The sequence below is a fragment of the Coregonus lavaretus genome (assembly GCF_964263955.1).
Source record: "Coregonus lavaretus genome assembly, contig: HAP1_SCAFFOLD_1637, whole genome shotgun sequence".
Classification (NCBI taxonomy): domain Eukaryota; kingdom Metazoa; phylum Chordata; class Actinopteri; order Salmoniformes; family Salmonidae; genus Coregonus; species Coregonus lavaretus.
The window spans coordinates 47,168-68,657 of record NW_028158507.1 but is presented as its reverse complement, the minus strand read 5'-3'; the positions used below and the strand labels follow the sequence as shown (position 1 = coordinate 68,657).

Sequence of the window (21,490 nt, the reverse complement as noted above, 5' to 3'; positions counted from 1 at the left end):
CTGTGTGTGTTTAGTGTAATCCTTGATAGAGGAGCAAAAGTTTTTTTTGCATGTTTAATTTAAAGAAAATGCTGTTCAATTAACTTTGAAAGTTACAGTGTCTTACTTAATATGGTAGATACAGTGCCTTCCGAAGGTATTCACACCCCTTGACTTTTGTTGTGTTACAGCCTGAATTAAAAATTGATTGAATTTAGATGTTGTGTTACTGGGCTACACACAATACCCCATAATGTCAAAGCGGAATTATGTTTTTAGATTTTTTTTTCAAATTAATACAAAATTCAAAGCTGAAATGTCTTGAGTCAATAAGTATTCAACCCCTTTGTTATGGCAAGCCTAAATAAGTTCAGGTATCAACATTGGCTTAACAAGTCACATAATAACTTGCATGGACTCACTCTGTGTGCAATAATAGTGTTTAACATGATTTTTGAATGACTACCTCATCTCTGTACCCCACACATACAATTATCTTTAACGTCCCTCAGTCAAGCAGTGAATTTCAAACACAGATTCAACCACAAAGACCAGGGAGGTTTTCTAATGCCTCGCAAAGAAGGGCACCTATTGGTAGATATATATATTTTAAAAAGCAGACATTGAATATCCCATTGAGCATGGTGAACTTATTAATTACACTTTGGATGGTGTGTCAATACACCCAGTCACTACAAAGGTACAGGCGTCCTTCCTAACTCAGGAAACCACTCAGGGGCTTCACCATGAGGCCAATGGTGACTTTAAAACAGTTACCAAGTTTAAAACATGCATCCTGTTTGCAATAAAGCACTAAAGTAAAACTGCACAAAATGTGGCAAAGAATTTTACTTTATGTCCTGAATACAAAGCGTTATGTTTGGGGCAAATCCAACACAACACATCACTGATTACCACTCTGGAGTTGCATACCAAGACGACATTGGATGTACAATCCAGGTGTGCAAAGCTCTTAGAGACTTACCCAGAAAGACTCACAGCTGTAATCGCTGCCAAAGGTGATTCTAACATCAGTGGCGGTCGGTGCCATTTAAGGTAAGGGAGGACGATTCATTTTTAATGAGCATGACCTTATTTCTATTACAGCATATTGGATGACTATCATTCATATTCCATTCACCCAGCTCAATGTAACATCGATAAGTTTAGGCTACTACATGATACAAAAATGTTCCATATACATATCATGAGGTTGCTACAACCTAGCCTACGAATGAAAGTTTACAACATAAGTGCACAGGTCGAGAGAAAAATTGGAGTAATCAAGGTGGCAGATAGTGACACATTTAATACCGCTTTGCACACTCTTGCCTGCATCTAGCTGATCTAAAGTGTCATCATTAGTCCAACATTTGCAAATGAGAGCTTCTATTGGACAAATAAACGGATGTTTATCCCCATTTCGTTCCGTTTGCTTCCGTGTAAGAAATGTTTTTCAACAGAATCGGCAGAATGAATACACCCTTGATCACCCGCAAACAAAGTTCACTTTCATAGCAGCCACATACAAACAGCATGATCACTTTGCTCGTTGTATAATTCCTTCTCGCATCCACGCACTCTCCTTTTCTCACCTTTTCCCTTTTTGTGGACTTCAGTGCACAACACAACAGCTGTCTGTGACCAGGCGAAAAAACCTTTCCAAACCAAACCTTTATACCATAGCTAACCGCTACACATAGCCTAACGGTAGCTAACTCCGTTCCGTACATATGTGGGCAACCGCAGCATTCAAACGAGGCTGCAATGAAAACTAATGGGACTGTAGCGACTGTGTTGGCATCAAAATCAAGGGTGTGAACTAAGTTTCAATTCAGCGTTGATTGACATGGTAATGGACCAATAGTATACAGCACGCATTATTCAATTAATTCTGTGCCGTACAGCCTCTTTCCACCAGGTGTAGCGCTTCTCTCGCAGATTAACCTCTTAAGGATCGGACCCTTTTTTTTCAATTTTCGCCTAAAATGACATACCCAAATCTAACTGCCTTTAGCTCAGGACCTGAAGCAAGGATATGCATATTCTTGATTGAAAGTAAACCGGAACACCTACAGTTTAATTGTGAAGATACATTTGGTACCGCCCTAAAAACCCTATTCAAATTCGACTCAAACCTTCAAATAGGTATGTAATGAGACATAATATAAACTCTTTAAGTGTTTTATTTACATTTTAGAGGTGATAAGTTGGACAAATCGGGTGAAAAAAGCCGGTTCCCTACACGACATATCTCCCCCTTTCACTATGATGCAGTAGCTTTCGCTTCCTCATCCGCCATTTTAAAAAAAGACCCGGCGGAGCTCCATTGCTTTCTTCAATCATGCAGAGATGGGCAGTATGATGGTCTCGTCATTTATTTTGCTGGAAAGGGGAGAAAATGTGCTTTACGATGGTATTCATATTACAGTTGACCTGGAAGTATTACATTTTGGGGGCGCTAAAATAAGGTCAAATGTACGGAACAGCGTGATGTACCAAAGTGCGTTAGCTATCGTGACGTCATCGTCACCATATTAGCTAATGTCATAGTCAACATAGCTACTAGAACTAACATGTTAGTAAACTCGCTACAATCATGCAGTACAGTGTAGTCAAGCAGTTTAGCAGTTACACTGGCGAGCCCCAGTGGCAATAAATTAATAAAACCAAAAGCTTACCTTGACTTGGAAGAATTCCAGTGCTGGATAGCCATAGCCAGCTAGCTAACATAGCATTCCTCTCTGTTTGAGCCGTGTGTTTGAGTAGGCTAAATTAGCTAGCTGCATTCGCTAGACACGGACATGTATGATCTGCTTGGCGTGTTAACACACTGGTGGTTTGTTGTGGCCGAGTATTGGTGCTAAACCGTGTTGTTGGAGGCTGGCATGTGTGGTGTCCAAGTCAACGTTGCTAATTATGCTGTGATGATAAGAAGTCCGCTTACACTGTTCTTTGATTATAAAGATTTATTGTATCAAAGTTCACAGTATTAATTTACAGATATCTGCAGTTATATCTGGAGAGAAACGGTCAATCTGTTGATCCAATATGTTGTCTCTCCCTTCTTTGATTAAGACATGGTATTTATATCCTATGTGATTTTAATAAACCAATCCCCGGCTTTCACATATCTCCAAATGTCCTCTATTCCAAGAAACCTATGTAGCAATGCTTTTCCAAATGCTTCAGCAAAGCAGAGTAAAGTTCATCTATTACACCATTTGCAAACATCAGCAAAATCAATAGACCTTCAGACACTACACATGCTAGTTGGCTGTGGCGTCATAGGACTAGGTGCCCTGGACGGTTTTCACGGAAGAATACTGTACCAAGTTAGCTAGCTGAATAAACTAAGTTAGTCTATTCCTAGAAAACATTGAACCGCTGTTATTTACAACAATTATAGTTTCTGAGGTGGAAGTTGGGAGAGTTATATTTGGGTGTTTCAGTGAAACGTAAGTGAGGGAGGCCCCGCTCTCTCGCTTTCCCATATGTTTAGGTCATTTAATTCCGATCTCCTTTGCATTATTGTAGCCATTTTCTGTAGCCTGTCAACTATGCCTCTGTCTATCCCTGTTCTCTCCTCTCCGCACAGGCTATACAAACGCCTCACACCGCGTGGCTGCTGCCTCTCTAACCTGGTGGTCCCTGCACGCACGACCCACGTGGAGTTCCAGGTCTCCGGCAGCCTCTGGAACTGCCGTTCTGTGGCCAACAAGGCAGAGTTCATCTCAGCCTATGCTACCCTCCAGTCCCTCGACTTCTTGGCGCTGACGGAAACATGGATTACCACTGAAAACACTGCTACTCCTACTGCTCTCTCCTCGTCTGACCATGTGTTCTCGCATACCCCGTGATCATCTGGTCAGCGGGGTGGTGGCACAGGAATCCTCATCTCTCCCAAGTGGACATTCTCTCTTTTCCCCCTGACCCATCTGTCTATCTCCACATGTGAATTCCATGCTGTCACAGTCACTAGCCCATTCAAGCTTAACATCCTTGTCATTTATCGCCCTCCAGTTTCCCTTGGAGAGTTCATCAGTGAGCTTGACGCCTTGATAAGTTCCTTTCCTGAGGATGGATCACCCCTCACAGTTCTGGGGTTCTTTAACCTCCCTACGTCTACCTTTGACTCATTTCTCTCTGCCTCCTTCTTTCCACTCCTCTCCTCTTTTGACCTCACCCTCTCACTGTCCCCCCTAGTCACAAGGCAGGCAATACGCTTGACCTCATCTTTACTAGATGCTGTTCTTCTACTAATCTCACTGCAACTCCCCTCCATGTCTCCGACCACTACTTTGTATCCTTTTCTCTCTCGCTCTCCTCCAACACTACTCACTCTGCCCCTACTCAGATGGTAATGCGCCGTCGCAACCTTCGCTCTCTCTCTCCCGCTACTCTCTCCTCTTCCATCCTATCATCCCTTCCCTCTGCTAAATCCTTCTCCCTCTGGTCTCCTGATTCTGCCTCCTCAACCCTCCTCTCCTCCCTTTCTGCATCCTTTGACTCTCTATGTCCCCTATCCTCCCGGCCGGCTCGGTCCTCCCCTCGTGCTCTGTGGCTTGACGACTCATTGCGAGCTCACAGAACAGGGCTCCGGGCAGCCGAGCGGAAATGGAGGAAAACTAGACTCCCTGCGGACCTGGCATCTTTTCACTCCCTCCTCTCTACATTTTCTTCCTCTGTTTCTGCTGCTAAAGCCACTTTCTACCACTCTAAATTCCAAGCATCTGCCTCTAACCCTAGGAAGCTCTTTTTCACCTTCTCCTCCCTGCTGAATCCTCCTCCCCACCCTATTTTTTTCCTATTTTGTTGCATTACAACCTGTAATTTAAATGGATTTTTATTTGGATTTCATGTAATGGACATACACAAAATAGTCCAAATTGGTGAAGTGAAATGAAAAAAATAATTTGTTTCAAAAAACTCTAAAAAATAAATAACGGAAAAGTGGTGTGTGCATATGTATTCACCCCCTTTGCTATGAAGCCCCTAAATAAGATCTGGTGCAACCAATTACCTTCAGAAGTCACATAATTAGTTAAATTAAGTCCACCTGTGTGCAATCTAAGTGTCACATGATCTGTCACATGATCTCAGTATATATATATACACCTGTTCTGAAAGGCCCCAGAGTCTGCAACACCACTAAGCAAGGGGCACCACCAAGCAAGCGGCACCAGGAAGACCAATGAGCTCTCCAAACAGGTCAGGGACAAAGTTGTGGAGAAGTACATATCAGGGTTGGGTTATAGAAAAATATCCAAAACTTTGAACATCCCACGGAGCACCATTAAATCCATTATTAAAAAATTGAAAGAATATGGCACCACAACAAACCTGCCAAGTGAGGGCCGACCACCAAAACTCATGGACCAGGCAAGGAGGGAATTAATCAGAGAGGCAACAAAGAGACCAAAGATAATCCTGAAGGAGTTGCAAAGCTCCACAGCGGAGATTGGAGAATATGGACCACTTTAAGCCGTACACTCCACAGAGCTGGGGTTTACGGAAGATTGTCCAGAAAAAATCCATTGCTTAAAGAAAAAAATAAGCAAACACGTTTGGTGATCGCCAAAAGGCATGTGGGAGACTCCCCAAACATATGGAAGAAGGTACTCTGGTCAGATGAGACTAATATTGAGCTTTTTGGCCATCAAGGAAAATGTTATGTCTGGTGCAAACCCAACACCTCTCATCACCCCGAGAACACCATCCCCACAGTGAAGTATGGTGGTGGTAGCATCATCCTGTGGGGATGTTTTTCATCGGCAGGGACTGGGAAACTGGTCAGAATTGAAGGAATGATGGATGGCGCTAAATACAGGGAAATTCTTGAGGAAAACCTGTTTCAGTCTTCCAGAGATTTGAGACTGGGATGAAGGTTCACCTTCCAGCAGGACAATGACCCTAAGCATACTGCTAAAGCAACACTTGAGTGGTTTAAGGGGAAACATTTAAATGTATTGGAATGGCCTAGTCAAAGCCCAGACATCAATCCAATTGAGAATCTGTGGTATGACTTAAAGATTGCTGTACACCAGCGGAACCCATCCAACTTGAAGGAGCTGGAGCAGATTTGCCTTGAAGAATGGCCAAATATCCCAGTGGCTAGATGTTCCAAGCTTATAGAGACATACCCCAAGACACTTGCAGCTGTAATTGCTGCAAAAGGTGGCTCTACAAAGTATTGACTTTGGGGGGGGTGAATAGTTATGCACGCTCAAGTTTTCTTTTTTTTTCTCTTATTTCTTGTTTGTTTCACAATAAAAAATATTTTTCATCTTCAAAGTGGTAGGCATGTTGTGTAAATAAAATTATACAAACCCCCCAAAAAATCAATTTTAATTCCAGGACATAAGGCAACAAAATAGAAAAATGCCAAGGGGGGTGAATATTTTCGCAAGCCACTGTGGCTGTAGCTTATGCTTTCAGTACTAGATTCATTCTCTTATCCTTTGATTGGGTGGACAACATGTCAGTTCATGCTTCAAGAGCTCTGATAGGTTGGAGGACTTCCTCCGGAAGTTGTCAATTTCTGTGTAAGTCTATGGAAGTGGGTGAGAACCATGAGCCTTCTAGGTTTTGTTTTGAAGGCAATGTACCCAGCGGAGGATGGAAACTAGCTGTCCTCCATCTACACCATGGTGCTACCCCAGAGAGGGCTGTTGAGGCTACTTTAGACCTGAATTGCAAAACAATGTGTTTTAATCAATTATTTGGTGATGTGAACATATTTAGTATCTGTTTCACTTTGTTTTTTAAAATGAAATTCACTGAGGAGGATGGTCCTCCCCTTCCTCCTTTGAGGAGCCTCCACCGTAACATGTTTTGACTCAGGGGTGTGAATACTTGTGTAAATTAGTTATTTCTGTATTTTATTTTCAATAAATTTGGAAACATTTCTAAAAACATGTTTTCACTTTGTCATTTTGGGGTATTGTGTGTAGATGGGTGAGAAAAAAAAATATTTGATCCATTTTGAATTCAGGCTGTAACACAACCAAATGTGGAATAAGTCAAGGGGTATGAATACTTTCTGAAGGCACTGTATGTGAAACATGGAATAATCAACACTAATACTTTTCTAAGACTCCTCACCATACAAAAAGGAACATCTTGAACTCTTCACCATTTCATTTAGTTTGGTCATTTTTCCTGGAATTGTAATTCATATTTAGGGAGGTGTATGGTACTCCGTAGGTGGCTACCGGTAGAGGCTGCTGAGGGGAGAACGGCTCATAATAATGTGAGGAAAGGAGCAAATGGAATGTCATCAAACACCTGGAAACCATGTTGGATGTATTTGATACCATTCTAACTATTCCGCACCAGTCATTACCATGAGCTTGTTCTCCCCAGTTAAGGTGCCACCAACCTCCTGTGGTTCTTGACCAAGTCAAATCTATACATCAAACTGGAATTTCATATTTACAGTGGTTTTGAAACCCGCAGAATACTGTTGGGATTGCTCAGTCTAGGGCTATGTCTTCATCTTAATTCTGTCTGGGAAATTTTTGTTTTGATTCTAACAGGTTCAAACTCGCCTCGTTGGTCTCCTAGTCCCAATTAAATCAAGCACACTCATCTTGTTACTACTGATGTACTGTTCTGTAACAGGATATGGTTTGCGTGACAATGCATTGCATCAAATACACAATCCACTAAAATAATAACTACGCCATCCAATCATTATGGTGTCCTAAAGTAAACAGTATTGTATACTTCCACAGAAGACCTGAAGGCTCTAGATAAATACTGCAACACAAACACGGTAGAAAAACAGGATGCATCTCTGTTAATACCCTGCCCACCCTACAGGGTCATCAGCACTGAAGACATCCCAAAATACAATTAGGAAATGTAGGATTTCCTTGGACCCCAAAGAAAAACATGGGATGTGTGGGTCGGATTTAAAGACCAAACAAATCTAGCAGAGGGAAAACCCTCTAGCTGTGTCACAAAATGAAAGTGATATTTATGGAGAGAGAGCGAGAGAGAGAAAGAGAGAGAGAAAGAGAGAGAGAGAGGTCCATCTTCCCTCTAGTGTTGTTTTCATCCATTCTGAATGCAAAGGTCCCTATAAGCCTGCTTAGTCCTTGATATAAATTCAGATTTGGATCAAGAATGGTTTAAAGTTGAGGGTGCAGAAGACAAGAGCAACAATTGTTTTGGCAGCTACCAGGGAAGGTCATAACCACCTTGTTAGGATGGGGCATTCCCAGGGTATAAGGAAAGCAAAATATAGTTGAGTAAATTGCTAATGAGAATGTTGAAATCAGCAAACAAGTTACTCATGGAAGGAGACTAAGCCAAACTCAACAACTACTTGGTGATTTGACATATGTACTCATTTCAAGGCATGCTAAAGTTCTCCAGAAAGTAGTGAAATGGCGTAAAGTGAGTTTATTAGGTACACCCATCTAGTACCGGGTCGGACCACCCTTTGCATCCAGAACAGCCTGAATTCTTTGGGGCATGGAAACGTTACTCAATTAGTATCAAGGGACCTAACGTGTTCCAAGAAAACATTCCCCACACCATTACACTGCCACCAGCCTGTACCATTGACACCAGGAAAGATGGGGCCATGGACTCATGCTGCTTACGCCAAATCCTGACTGCCATCAGCATGACGCAACAGGAGCTGGGAATTGTCAGACTAGGGGATGTTTTTCCACTCGTCAATTGTCCAGTGTTGGTGATCGTGTGCCCACTGGAGCCGCTTCTTCTTGTTTTTAGCTGATAGGAGTGGAACCTGGTGTGGTCGTCTGCTGCAATAGCCCATCCGTAACAAGGACCGACTAGTTGTGCGTTCCGAGATGCCGTTCTGCACACCTCTGTTGTACTGCTCCGTTATTCGCCTGTTAGTTTTTTGCCCGCCTGTTAACTTGCAAGATTCTTGCCATTCTCCTTCAACCTCTCATCAACAAGCTGTTTTCACCCACAGGACTGCCTCTGACTGGATGTTTTTTGTTTGTTGCACCATTCTCGGTAAACCCTAGACACTTTCTTGCCTGAAAAGCCCAGGAGGCCTTCCATTTCTGAGATACTAGAACCGGCGCGCCTGGCACTGATGATCATACCACACTCAAAGTCGCTTAGGTCACTCGTTTTGCCCATTGTAACGTTCAATCGAACAGTAACTGAATACCTCAATGCCTGTCTGCCTGCTATAGCAAGCCATGGCCACATGACTCACTGTCGTAGGAGCTAATCATTTTCGTGAACGGGGTGGTGTACTTATTGAAAGTGTAAGTGTTACTGAGAAGAATTACACTAGAAAAGAGAACATTCCAGTAAAAACACATCATGGAACTTCAACTTGAACTGAATCTCTTTTTTCACTTTTCAATTTATCATCCCTTATCATCCCTACAATATTTTACTAAGGTTCAATGAATGGAATTCCAGCAACATCTGGCAATACGTTTTCTCTTCATGTGGCTCACAACTTTTCTCTGAACATATGTCACAAACGTGACATTTAGAAAATGACTCTCAGCCATCACCATGGCAAGAACAGTAGCTTGTACTGAAACACATAATTAAGTTGTTCCATTTCTCTATATGGCAGCGATTCTCCTTTGAAGATTAATCAGTCAACTAAACCTCTAAGCCTGCAAGTCGTTCATCACATTTACTGACTCACTCCCAATCCCCCATATGTTTTCCCTCCAACTTGGAATCAAACGCACAAGGATGTAAATAAATTAATACAATCAAGCTGAATATCATTTTGGGATAGCCGACTGTTCTAAATGTGGACGATGTCTCTCCACTTACTCATCAGTAGCTACCTCATTGAGCTGACTGAGTCTAGTTCATGCTACTCATTCTATGAGTGGACTATTGGCAAACTGTGAGAGGGGAAGATCATGAAAGTAAGTCATTTCATAGAAACAAGCCATGCTCTCAGTCAGACTTTCAGTATGATTTCCCAGCGGATGTGACTGGTAAAGCAATTAAGGTAGAACAGTAGCAGTAAGTGATGTCCTGCTCTGTCCACAGCTTGGGAAAGCCACCACAGAGACACACACACACACACACACACACACACACACACACACACACACAGCATGACCACACTCTATGTTTAGACACTAGAGCTCAGAGAAGGCCTATGATGTCATTTCCACTTGCATTCTTCAGCCTAATTGTCCATAAAGGAAAACAGTAGATCAGCGTCCAGCAGTAACGTATTATGAATAACTATGTTTACTGTGCTGGCTGGTGTCTGAAGTGGGACCTGTCCTTTATAATGCAAATAATGAATCCAGCACTGTTAGTCTTAGATTTGGCAGTTTGAGTGATGTTAGTTATTCAATGACTTATAACCACATGAATGAACATGGGAATATGTATGTATTTGTTGAGTGAATCACACAGCATAAATGTGGAATCAGCTGTTTTTAGTGATGGCTTTGTAAATGATCGTTTACTCAAAATTATTTTTTTACTCAAAAATGCTTTTAATTCCCTGAGGCTTTGTAGGGTTGGCCTGGGAATAAGGGGTAGGGTTTTATAACTGTATTAGTTCAGACATTTTTCTAAAAGAAAATATAACTTAATATTCCCAGAGAATGTGGGTGCTTTTCATTCCAACCTGTCCTCTCTGTCAATCAACAACTCCTTCTAACTGAATTGGATATGGAAACCGTGCGAACACTTTTTCTTTTCTCTCAGTCTTTTATTTCTAAAGGCATTCAGATTTGTATCATTAGTCATAGCTAGACTATAGTCAGTAGTCTAGTAACGGTGGTCACACATAATCTTCTAATGAGCCCGGTCTGCCTGTCCATGGCCTGCGTGCTGTGCCTCGTTCAATGGAAGGCATTTTGCTGCTCCTGTAATAGCATTCAGACTCTCCAGTAAGTGTTTTTGCATTCAAAGCCACAGGCGATTGTGTGAGGCACCATCCAGACCCTGATTAGCATAAGCTTAATGGGGGAAAGCCTCTCCTGGCATCGGTTCTGGAGTGAGTGAGTGCCACTGCCAGTGAGCCAACCACATTGGTATTCTCTGGTAGCTAAGAACTAAGGAAGACGGGAGTCATTCTTTCTCTAGTCGGCCTTCTAAAGATGACCACACCATTAGTAAAATGTATACAACCAACGTTGTTGTCATGGCAATCCATAAAAACTCAGACATGTTATACACAACATGTGCCTATGTGAGGAAAGTTTGTATGACATTTAATTTCTCTTTTGTTGTAAAAATGAATTTCTTCATCTCATTGCTACTATTGAGAGATCTGCAATGTTGAGTCATATGAGGTTTGGCCTTGATATGTGAAAGAAAGCAACCCTGCTCTACATGTTTCCTGGTCTGTGACCCACTGACACCGCCCCCCGTTTGGAGGGGAATAAGACAGCCCAAGAGTTATAATAATATAATATAATATGCCATTTAGCAGACGCTTTTATCCAAAGCGACTTACAGTCATGTGTGCATACATTTTTGTGTATGGGTGGTCCCGGGGATCGAACCCACTACCCTGGCGTTACAAGCGCCGTGCTCTACCAGCTGAGCTACAGAGGACCACAGAGTTAACACACTTTAATTCAGCATGACATCATGCTGTGGTAAAAATGTTCCTGGCTGAGAGTGAGTTGTACATACCACCACAGGGACAAAATCACTAATTTTAGTCCCTCAGACGACAGTTTTATGTATTTTCTAAGCTGCACAGCCGATATATCCTCTTGAATGGGCAGCTTCGGGAAAACGGTAAGCCTAGGTTCTTTTTTAAGACTAGACACTTTACCCTAATGGACAATAAAGCTTTTGAACTTGACATTTAATTTGACATGAAGCCATTGAATGTATGACTGACTACATTCAAGAACAACTCATGGAAATGCAAAATAAGTTGCCTGTCTGAACACTCAATGAGGTGACTCATACGGCATTGTCATGGCTTTGTCTTAGTATGCAGATGCCCCCTTCAATATATTTTACTAATAAAATTGCTCAATTTGTTTTTATGACAACACCCTTTAGATGTCCTCTTGTTGAATACCTGTGGTGGGCATCATGCCATGCAGTTTGTAGGATACCCCTGGCTTCCCCCCTTACCCCATGGCCTCACCTTGACTCTGCTTCCACCAACAGGTAAATTAATCTCTCTGGAACAAGTGCGCTCAGGCCCGGTCCTGGCTGTTCTGCTGCCCTAGGCGAGACAACAACAAAAAATCTGCCCTCCTACCCAGCAAAAGCAGTTACCCCAGTACTTGGGAAAAATGTCCCTTTTCTAAAAACATCATTTTATTAAATAACTACAAAAGTGTAAACTGTAGCCACTTATTTCCCTTCATTGCCTAAGCATGACCATCATCCACATACCACATTTTTATCAAACTTTGCTTTTTTGTGTCAGCAATTGGCCATTGTTCTTAGGGGTGTCTAGTTACCCGATGTTACCCTACAAACCTGAAATCACTGATTATCATTACAATTTAGCCCACGGGGTGAAACTCCTGGACAGCAGTTGTGAGTAGACATATTTTCCATTCCAGAAAAAAGCATGATGTAAAATGTGTCTGTTTCATGACATTGTCATAAATGGGATCTCCACAGTTTCTGCCATAGGCTATTATTATATTACACTGAACAAAAATATAAACGCAACATATAAAGTGTTTGGTCCCACGTTTCGTGAGCTGAAATAAAAGATCCCAGAAATGGTCCATATGCACAAAAAGCTTATTTCTCAAAAATGTTGCCCACAAATTTGTTTACATCCCTGTTAGTGAGCATTTCTCCAAGATAATACATCCACCTAACAGGTGTGGCATAGCAATAAGCTGATTAAACAGCATGATCATTACAGAGGTGCACCTTGTGCTGGGGACAATAAAATACCACTTTAAATGTGAAGTTTAGTTACACAACACAATCCCAAAGATGTCTCATTGAAGAGGAGTGGGACAATATTCAACAGCCTGTTCAACTCTATGGTAAGGAGATGTGTCCTTCTGCATGAGGCAAATGGTGGTCGCACCAGATACTGACTGGTTTTCTGATCCATGCCCCCACCTTTATTTTAAGGTATATGTGACCAACAGATGCATATCAGTGTTCCCAGTCATGTGAAATCCATAGATTAGGGCCTAATGAATTTATTTCAATTGACAGATTTCCTTATATGAACTGTAACACAGTAAAATCTTTGAATTTGTTATATGTTGCGTTTGTATTTTTATTCAGTGTAGATACTTTTTCGACGAAACATTGGTGGAGCGACACAGCGGCTGCTGTTCGAAATACACGCTACGATAGTTTTCTCATCACATAAAGTTTAGCAAGTTGCATGACACTAAACTCTCATAAGCCCATCCCACCAGGCAACAAACCACAATCCGGACCATCCTTATTTGGTCGACACGCGTCTTTATATTGCTAGACAGTAAATTTGATAGATATAGTTGGCTGAAACAAGGTGACTGAAATACATTATCAGAGGTGGATCGCTGCCGACCACATCAATCTAATCAGCATTTTTTTTCTGCGGAGCTCTGAGACTCGCGCCTGTTCAGTCAAAGGGATTGTTCTAAGCAAAGAGAGAGTTCTATAACTTTTGAGATCACCGCTTCTGTGTGCATCTAAATTCCGCATTCACCTAACTCTACCTCGACTGGATTACTGTTTTTACACTGACCTGTTGGAATATAAAATGTTGAAAATGGAAAGGTTAATTTTTACGACATTGTGTACTGCATTCTTTTTTACAAACTGTGTTTCAGGTGAGTCAGAAACATCATAGACGATTAAAATATAGCCTACAATCCTAAACGCTGTACACTATAAAGATACTATATGGATTAATCAAATGATGCACATACTGCATTTAAAACCATTATGTCCTAATTATTTGTTGGCAACTTCTTGGGACCATCCTGGTTTACAGTACAGGCAATGCAACCTGTGAACCTTTCATGAAAAGGGACACTGTCCCTAATTATTTAAATTTCACTCATTCTCAATGTCTAACATTACATGTAGTTAACTGATCTTGCTCTTCTTGTAGAGGACTATCCCAAGGCACAGAATGTTTCCTGGTTGTCGATCAACTTCAAAACACTGCTTATGTGGGATCCTAAACCTTCCAACTATTCATACACTGTTGAATATTCTGTGTAAGTAAAGCATTTACATACTGATATGACTGGTTTTTGCATTTAAAGGAAGACGGAACAACACACACACACACACACACACACACACACACACACACACACACACACACACACACACACACACACACACACAGAGAGACACACACACACACTAGCCTACATGTCACCATTAAATATTAAAAAGACAGTGCCTATATAACATTATCATGGTAAGTCTGCACTAACCTATTCCCAGACTCAGTATCTGACCTTGAAGAGTCAGGGTAATGTGTTGGAGGGCAGTAGGAGGGCAGGAAAGATTTAGGAGGTCAGGGAATATGTGAGGAAAGATGTGAGGACTGATGTGATCAGACTACACTTTTGATCCGCTGAAAGGTCTTTCAGGAATTGAAGCATCTTAACCTGGTGAATAGTTCAAGAGGGTTTGGAGCTGAAAATACAAATCATTGTTTTATTTATGTACAATTTGTGTGATATGTGGTGCAATGAGCTAAATATTATAATGCAAGTCAAAGATTAAAATAAAATGTGGTACTTCTCTTATTTTTTAACTAAGATATCAACCCAGACCCAATGAAAGACCTAAATGGAACAAAAAAATTATGTTTGAAGATAATGATAAGCCTTCGACTGAAACCTACCATTATGTCTATTTCAGTATTGGTCAGAGCAGAGAGAGGAACCAACACTGTATCAGGACAATGGCGACAGAGTGTGACCTGTCCAACTCTCTGGTGGACCTGAAGGCCAAATACTCCGCTGATGTCCTCTCAGAACCCCTACGTGGTGTGAACTCTGACCTCATAGAGTTCCCCCACACCCGCTCGGAGAGGTTCGTCCCCTATGAAGACAGTAAGTATTGCACCGCAGCCACCTACACTACATGTCATACCATTTATACTATTTTGTCCCTACGAAGACACTAAGTACCCCAACTACCACCTGTCTACAGTCATATCAATGTCACATTTTCCACACTTACCAGACAAGCACCCCATTCTTATAGAAACCTATGGTTGCGCTGCCATACCAGTGCATACTACATTTTCCACATGCGAAGTGGCTCCTAATGTGACAAGCAAGCATGTCAACCTCTCGTGTCATTTCCCTTCCAGCGCTTATAGGCAGACCTGAGTTCAAGATTGAGGTGAGCAAAGACAAGAAGAAGATCACCCTGTATGTAGAAGACCCTCCCACAGCCCTGTTCAATGAGCAGAACCAACAGAGAACCATCCGGGATGTCTTTGCTGATGAGCTGCAGTACAAAGTCACCTTCGGGAAAGCAACAAGCACGGGCAAGGTAAGCTCAAAGGGGAGGGTAATAAAAATGTCAGCCCTACATTAGATATTTACAGTTCCTCAAAGCACTCTAGGGCCTGGGGTCGAACCAAGTGAGAAAGAGGACATTCGTCAATGGTGTAGGCTCCTTAAAGGAGCAAGTCAAGGAATATAATTAAATGAAATGCAGTGGATGATATGAGTTTTGCAAAGCTCACTTCTGATTATATTGCATGGGAAATCTCTCCCTCTCACTGGGCACAAACAGGTTAAATCAATGTTGTTTCAATGTAATTTGTCAACGTATTGTGACATGGAATCTAGGTGGATTTGGATTTGAAAAAAGTAATTGTTGTTTTGAGGGTGAAATTTCAACCACAGGATTATGTCATCATGGTAACCAAATTTCAACATAGACAAACCTGGTTTAAAATATGTTGAATTTGTACCTTTTAAACAACGCTAGATCTTCAACGTAATATCCACTATCAGAAAAAAATACTATGACCTGGGCAGCACCTCCTACTGGAGAATTGATCTATCTGGGTGGGCAATGCAAATAGTCCGGGTAGCCATGATTAGCAGTGAGCAAGGAAACGGAACATATAGAACGAACTGAGTCGCGTCCATAAATATCGAACTAATAGAACAACCGACTGTCTCTAGCAACCAAAAGATGAGAAAGTATCTCTTATAAAAATGAAAATGTTAACATTTTTATTTTATTTCTACCGGTAAATGTTTGCTTTAGTATTGTTTTCTTTAGCAACTGTGGTATAAGCAGGATAAATACCTCCATTCTGTACATTACCTTGGAAAAATGAACTCTGCTGAGTCGTCCATTATTTCCAAGGTAATGTACAGAACGTTGGCGTTTATCCCTTACATATTGAATTGTGTTTGGTTGTCAATGCAACCAAATATCAACATTTGAAGGAGAGTTCCATCTGTGCCACCGACTTAGTCTGGCTTTAATTTCGGTTTGTATACAAATTAATAATTGATATGTTGGATTCACATCCCCATCTCAACCAAACATTTAAGTTAAAGAATAGGACTAAATAAAATCAAACTTTATTTAAAGTGCATTTAAAGTTTGATTTGATTTAGTCCATTTTTTAAAACTTAGATTTTTGTTTAAGATGACAACCAAACACAATTCAATATTACTTTTGAAATACAATAACTAGCTTATTAACTTGTCGACAAGTTAACAAATTATATGTTGGATTCACATCTCCAACTCGACCAAAAATTAAAGTTTAAGAATGGGATTTAGCCAGTGGCTCAGATGGAAATATCCAAGCAGTAGATACTTTAAATGTTGATATTTGGTTGCGTTGTCAACCAAACGCAATTCACTATTACTTTTGTAATACAGTAAATAGCCCGAAGTTAAGGGTTCTCTTACAAACTAATGTAACATTCAACCTTAAAATGAGTAACACATCCATGGCCACATTTTGAGGCTACCGTAACTATACAGTTGAAGTCGGAAGTTTACATACACTTAGGTTGGAATCATTAAAACTTGTTTTTCAACCACTCCACACATTTTTTGTTAACAAACTATAGTTTTGGCAAGTCGGTTAGGACATCTACTTTGTGCATGACACAAGTAATTTTTCCAACAATTGCTTACAGACAGATTATTTCACTTATAATTCACTGTATCACAATTCCAGTGGGTCAGAAGTTTACATACACTAAGTTGACTGTACCTTTAAACAGCTTGGAAAATTCCAGAAAATTATGTCATGGCTTTAGAAGCTTCTGATAGGCTAACTGACATCATTTGAGTCAATATGAGGTGTACCTGTGGATGTATTTCAAGGCCTACCTTCAAACTCAGTGCCTCTTTGCTTAACATCATGGGAAAATCAAAAGAAATCAGCCAAGACCTCAGAAAAAAATGGTAGACCTCCACAAGTCTGGTTCATCCTTGGGAGCAATTTCCAAACGCCTGAAGGTACCATGTTCATCTCTACAAGCAATAGTACGCAAGTATAAACACCATGGGACCATGCAGCCGTCATACCGCTTTGGTGCGAAAAGTGCAAATCAATCCCAGAACAACAGCAAAGGACCTTGTGAAGATGCTGGAGGAAACAGGTACAAAAGTATCTATATCCACAGTAAAATGAGTCCTATATCGACATAACCTGAAAGGCTACTCAGCAAGGAAGAAACCACTGCTCCAAAACCGCCATAAAAAAGCCAGACTACAGTTTGCAACTGCACATGGGGACAAAGATCGTACTTTTTGGAGAAATGTCCTCTGGTCTGATGAAACAAAAATAGAACTGTTTGGCCATAATGACCATCGTTATGTTTGGAAGAAAAAGGGGGGTCTTGCAAGCCGAAGAACACCATCCCAACCATGAAGCACGGGGGTGGCAGCATCATGCTGTGGGGGTGCTTTGCTGCAGGAGGGACTATTGCACTTCACAAAATAGATAGCATCATAAGGAAGGAAAATTGTGTGGATATATTGAAGCAACATCTCAAGACATCAGTCAGGAACTTAAAGCTTGGTCGCAAATGGGTCTTCTAAATGGACATTGACCCCAAGCATACTTCCAAAGTTGTGGCAAAATGGCTTAAGGACAACAAAGTCAAGGTATTGGAGTGGCCATCACAAAGCCCTGACCTCAATCCTATAGAACATATGTGGGCAGAACTGAAAAAGCGTGTGCGAGCAAGGAGGCCTACAAACCTGACTCAGTTACACCAGCTCTGTCAGGAGGAATGGGCCAAAATTCACCCAATTTATTGTGGGAAGCTTGTGGAAGGCTACCCGAAACATTTGACCCAAGTTAAATAATTGAAAGGCAATGCTACCAAATACTAATTGAGTGTATGTAAACTTCTGACCCACTGGGAATGTGATGAAATAATTAAAAGCTGAAATAAATCATTATCTCTACTATTATTCTGACATTTCACATTCTTAAAATAAAGTGGTGATCCTAACTGACCTAAGACAGGGAATTTGTACTAGGATTAAATGTCAAGAATTGTGAAAAACTGAGTTTAAATGTATTTGGCTAAGGTGTATGTAAACTTCTGACTTCAACTGTACATGTCTTCTTATGTAATCATATAACACTTGCATGTTCAAGATGGCATGCAGAGGTCATCGCAGGTCTGTGGAGATCTTCACAATTGCTGTAATAATCTGCGCAGAATCAAACGGCATTGATCAATTTCACCATGTACTTTTAATGTAATCTCAACTGCAATCCAGGTCATCTGGTTCTGACCAAGCACAGTGATAACACATTAATCTGTTGTATAAATAAACAAAATATTTGATATTTTATTCCCATTTCAACTTTGCTGTGCTTTTAAATGGTTGAAAGCGTTGTGATAGACGTTAGGGTGACAACTAAACCAAAAATCAGACATTGTTTTTCTATTGGAATTTGGTGATAACACATTAGAAATAGTGATAAGCATAGTGATAACACATTAGAAATTCAAGTAACTTTTGGCTGTCTTTTTGAGTGGGTGAATATAGGTTGGAATATCATTGATCAATGTCTCAACCAAATATTATTATGAATGTGTTATGAATGTATGATAGTTTTATGATAGTAAAACAGTAATGAACAAGTTATAGAACATTGAATATATAAGAAGACATAATATAACCCCTTCTTTATGTAATTCTCCCTCTAGAAAACAAAGATCTCTGCAAGCAGTGAGATAGAGCTAGACAGGAGGGATGTAGATCCTGGGGTGAGTTACTGCTTCAACGTGCAGGCCTACATCCCCTCCCGCAGCACAGACAAACAGCTTGGAGAGCTCAGTCAAAGACAGTGCTCACCGGGCGACAAAAAGGATTTATTTGAAGGTAAGGATACTAGCAATGCCAAGGTCATGGGTTCAAGTCCCGCAGGGATCACATACACATACTAAAAATGTATGCACTCACTGTCACTGTACTGCAAGTGGCTTTGGATTAAAGCATCTGCTAAATGGTATACTTATATATTATCGTGATAAATAGTACTACTACTGAGGTAGCAGTCTTGGTGTCTTTTATTCTCTAGTATACATTTCTTGCTCATGGGTCAGCCTTGATCTTTTTGACAAGTTGTGTTCATTAAGGAAATTTGGCCCTGTTTTAATATATTCTGTAACTCGATAATTCATGTTGGCCATTATATTTAAGGGAGTTCAGATATGCATCTGTGGTACTGAGGATTTCGAATCCTTGCCAATTAGCTAATACCATGCCCTAGTATTACAAATATAGAATTAGCCATGTGCGTCTTACTCACTGTGAGGAATGATAAGAAGAGGGTTTTAGGTACTGATCATTCTCCTAGTGGGTCAATCGGGATGGGAATGTAATTATTTATTTTGATTTAACCTTCATTTAACTAGGCAAGTCAGTTAGGGACAAATTCTTATTTACAATGATGGCCTACCCCAGCCAAACCCTCCCCTAACCCGGACGACGCTGGGCCAATTGTGCGCCGCCCTATGAGGCTCCCGATCACGTCCGTTTGTGATACAGCCCGGGATCGAACCTGGGTCTGTAGTGAAGCCTCTAGCACTGTGATACAGTGCCTTAGACCTTAGGAATGCAAAGGATGAAAGTCAAATTAATGACTCATGTTTTGACTCAATGTGAAATCCAACACTGGAAAAGTCCCTATGTGTGTGTGTGTGTGAGTGTGTGAGTGAGAGAGAGAATCACCGTCCAGCCCAATAACGGTCCTCAACCCTGTTTCCTCTCCAGAGTATGGGATCGGTGTGATCGCTGGGTTCATCCTCCTTATCATTCTGATCATAGTAGTGGCTATCGTAGTCACAGTGGTGTGCTGCAAACGCAGAAGGAAAGCCAACACAAGTGGAAAAGAGGGAGTGCCATTAAGAAGTGTGTAAAAAGGGAGTGAATCATTGACACACACTTGGGAATGCAAGGTACAGCTAAACTGGATTTACCCTTTGAAAGGGAGTCTGCAGGGGCAGCCCCAGTTCAACATTCCACTGTCAAACACTGGAGTTCACCATTTTGTTTCTGTGAAACTGCACAGTGAATATGGTAAACATACTGTAGTGTATATTTTCTTTCCATACAATGCTGCAAATATCCTCTTTTTTGATTTGGTGACTGGAACTTCTACTGCTGTGAATATTAGCTTTTATAAACACTACCAACTGTTCTTTTTTTTATTGTGTTTTATATAGTTTTTAACTTGATATGATCTTTGGTAAAATATAACTTGATTTTGGGAGACTGCTGAATACTAAATCATATGGGAAATTAAGATTAGTAGGATTATATATACAGTATATATATAATTTTTCATTCAGATGCTTAATTTATTATGTGTAGCCATTCTGAAAGCACTATTTGTATATGAGGTTATTTTAAATGTTTAGGGGATCAGTAGATACAGTAGTTTATATGTTGATACTAAATTCTTTTGCGTAAGTATTACCTGTAGATATTTAATATATATTTACACTGAGTGTACAAAACATGACATAGACTACCTAGGTGAATTCAGGTGAAAGCTATGATCCCTTATTCATGTCACCCGTTAAATCCACTACAATCAGTGTAGATGAAGGGAAGGAGAAAGGTTAAATAATTATTTGTAAGCCTTGAGACAATTGAGACATGGATTGTGTATGTGTGCTATTCAGAGGGTGAATGGGCAAGACAAAATATTTATTGTAAGTGCCTTTGAATGGGGTATGTTAGTAGGTGCCAGGCGCACCGGTTTGAGTGCGTCAAGAACTGCAACGCTGCTGGGTTTCTCACACTCAACAGTTTCCCGTTTGTATCAAGAATGGTCCACCACTCAAAGGACATCCAACCAACTTCAAACAACTGTGGGAAGTATTGGACTCAACATGGGCTGGCATCCCTGTGGAATGCTTTCGACACCTTGTAGAGTCCATACCCCGAAGAATTGAAGCTGTTCTGAGGGCAAAAGGGGGGGTGCAACTCAATATTAGGAAGGTGTTCTTTATGTTTTGTACACTCAGTGTATACCAAACAGTTAGATGACAAAACATGATGGAAAATAATCAAAGAAAAATTAAACACTTTTATAACTGTGGAGTCTGGT

At 40.8% G+C, this 21,490-nt stretch overlaps 1 protein-coding gene across 1 annotated transcript; it reads left to right on the top strand.

The window, feature by feature from the left end:
• The first annotated feature begins 13,412 nt into the window (after positions 1 to 13,412).
• LOC311123885 (tissue factor-like) lies at positions 13,413 to 21,483 on the top strand. Its single transcript, XM_084198104.1, has 6 exons — positions 13,413 to 13,727; positions 14,012 to 14,120; positions 14,779 to 14,972; positions 15,236 to 15,420; positions 19,080 to 19,254; positions 20,149 to 21,483. Exons 1-6 carry the CDS (start codon positions 13,658 to 13,660, stop codon positions 20,292 to 20,294), a joined length of 879 nt encoding a protein of 292 aa, XP_084054230.1. The 5' UTR covers positions 13,413 to 13,657; the 3' UTR covers positions 20,295 to 21,483.
• The last annotated feature ends 7 nt before the right edge of the window (positions 21,484 to 21,490 follow it).

What these genes read in the sequence shown, in the direction of transcription:
- LOC311123885 (XM_084198104.1), top strand. Translation starts at nt 13,658, where the DNA reads ATGTTGAAAATGGAAAGGTTAATTTTTACGACATTGTGTACTGCATTC. An exon ending in TACACTGTTGAATATTCTGT is followed by an intron (nt 14,121 to 14,778) that starts GTAAGTAAAGCA and finishes TGTCTATTTCAG; the next exon opens with TATTGGTCAGAGCAGAGAGA. An exon ending in CAAAAAGGATTTATTTGAAG is followed by an intron (nt 19,255 to 20,148) that starts GTAAGGATACTA and finishes TTTCCTCTCCAG; the next exon opens with AGTATGGGATCGGTGTGATC.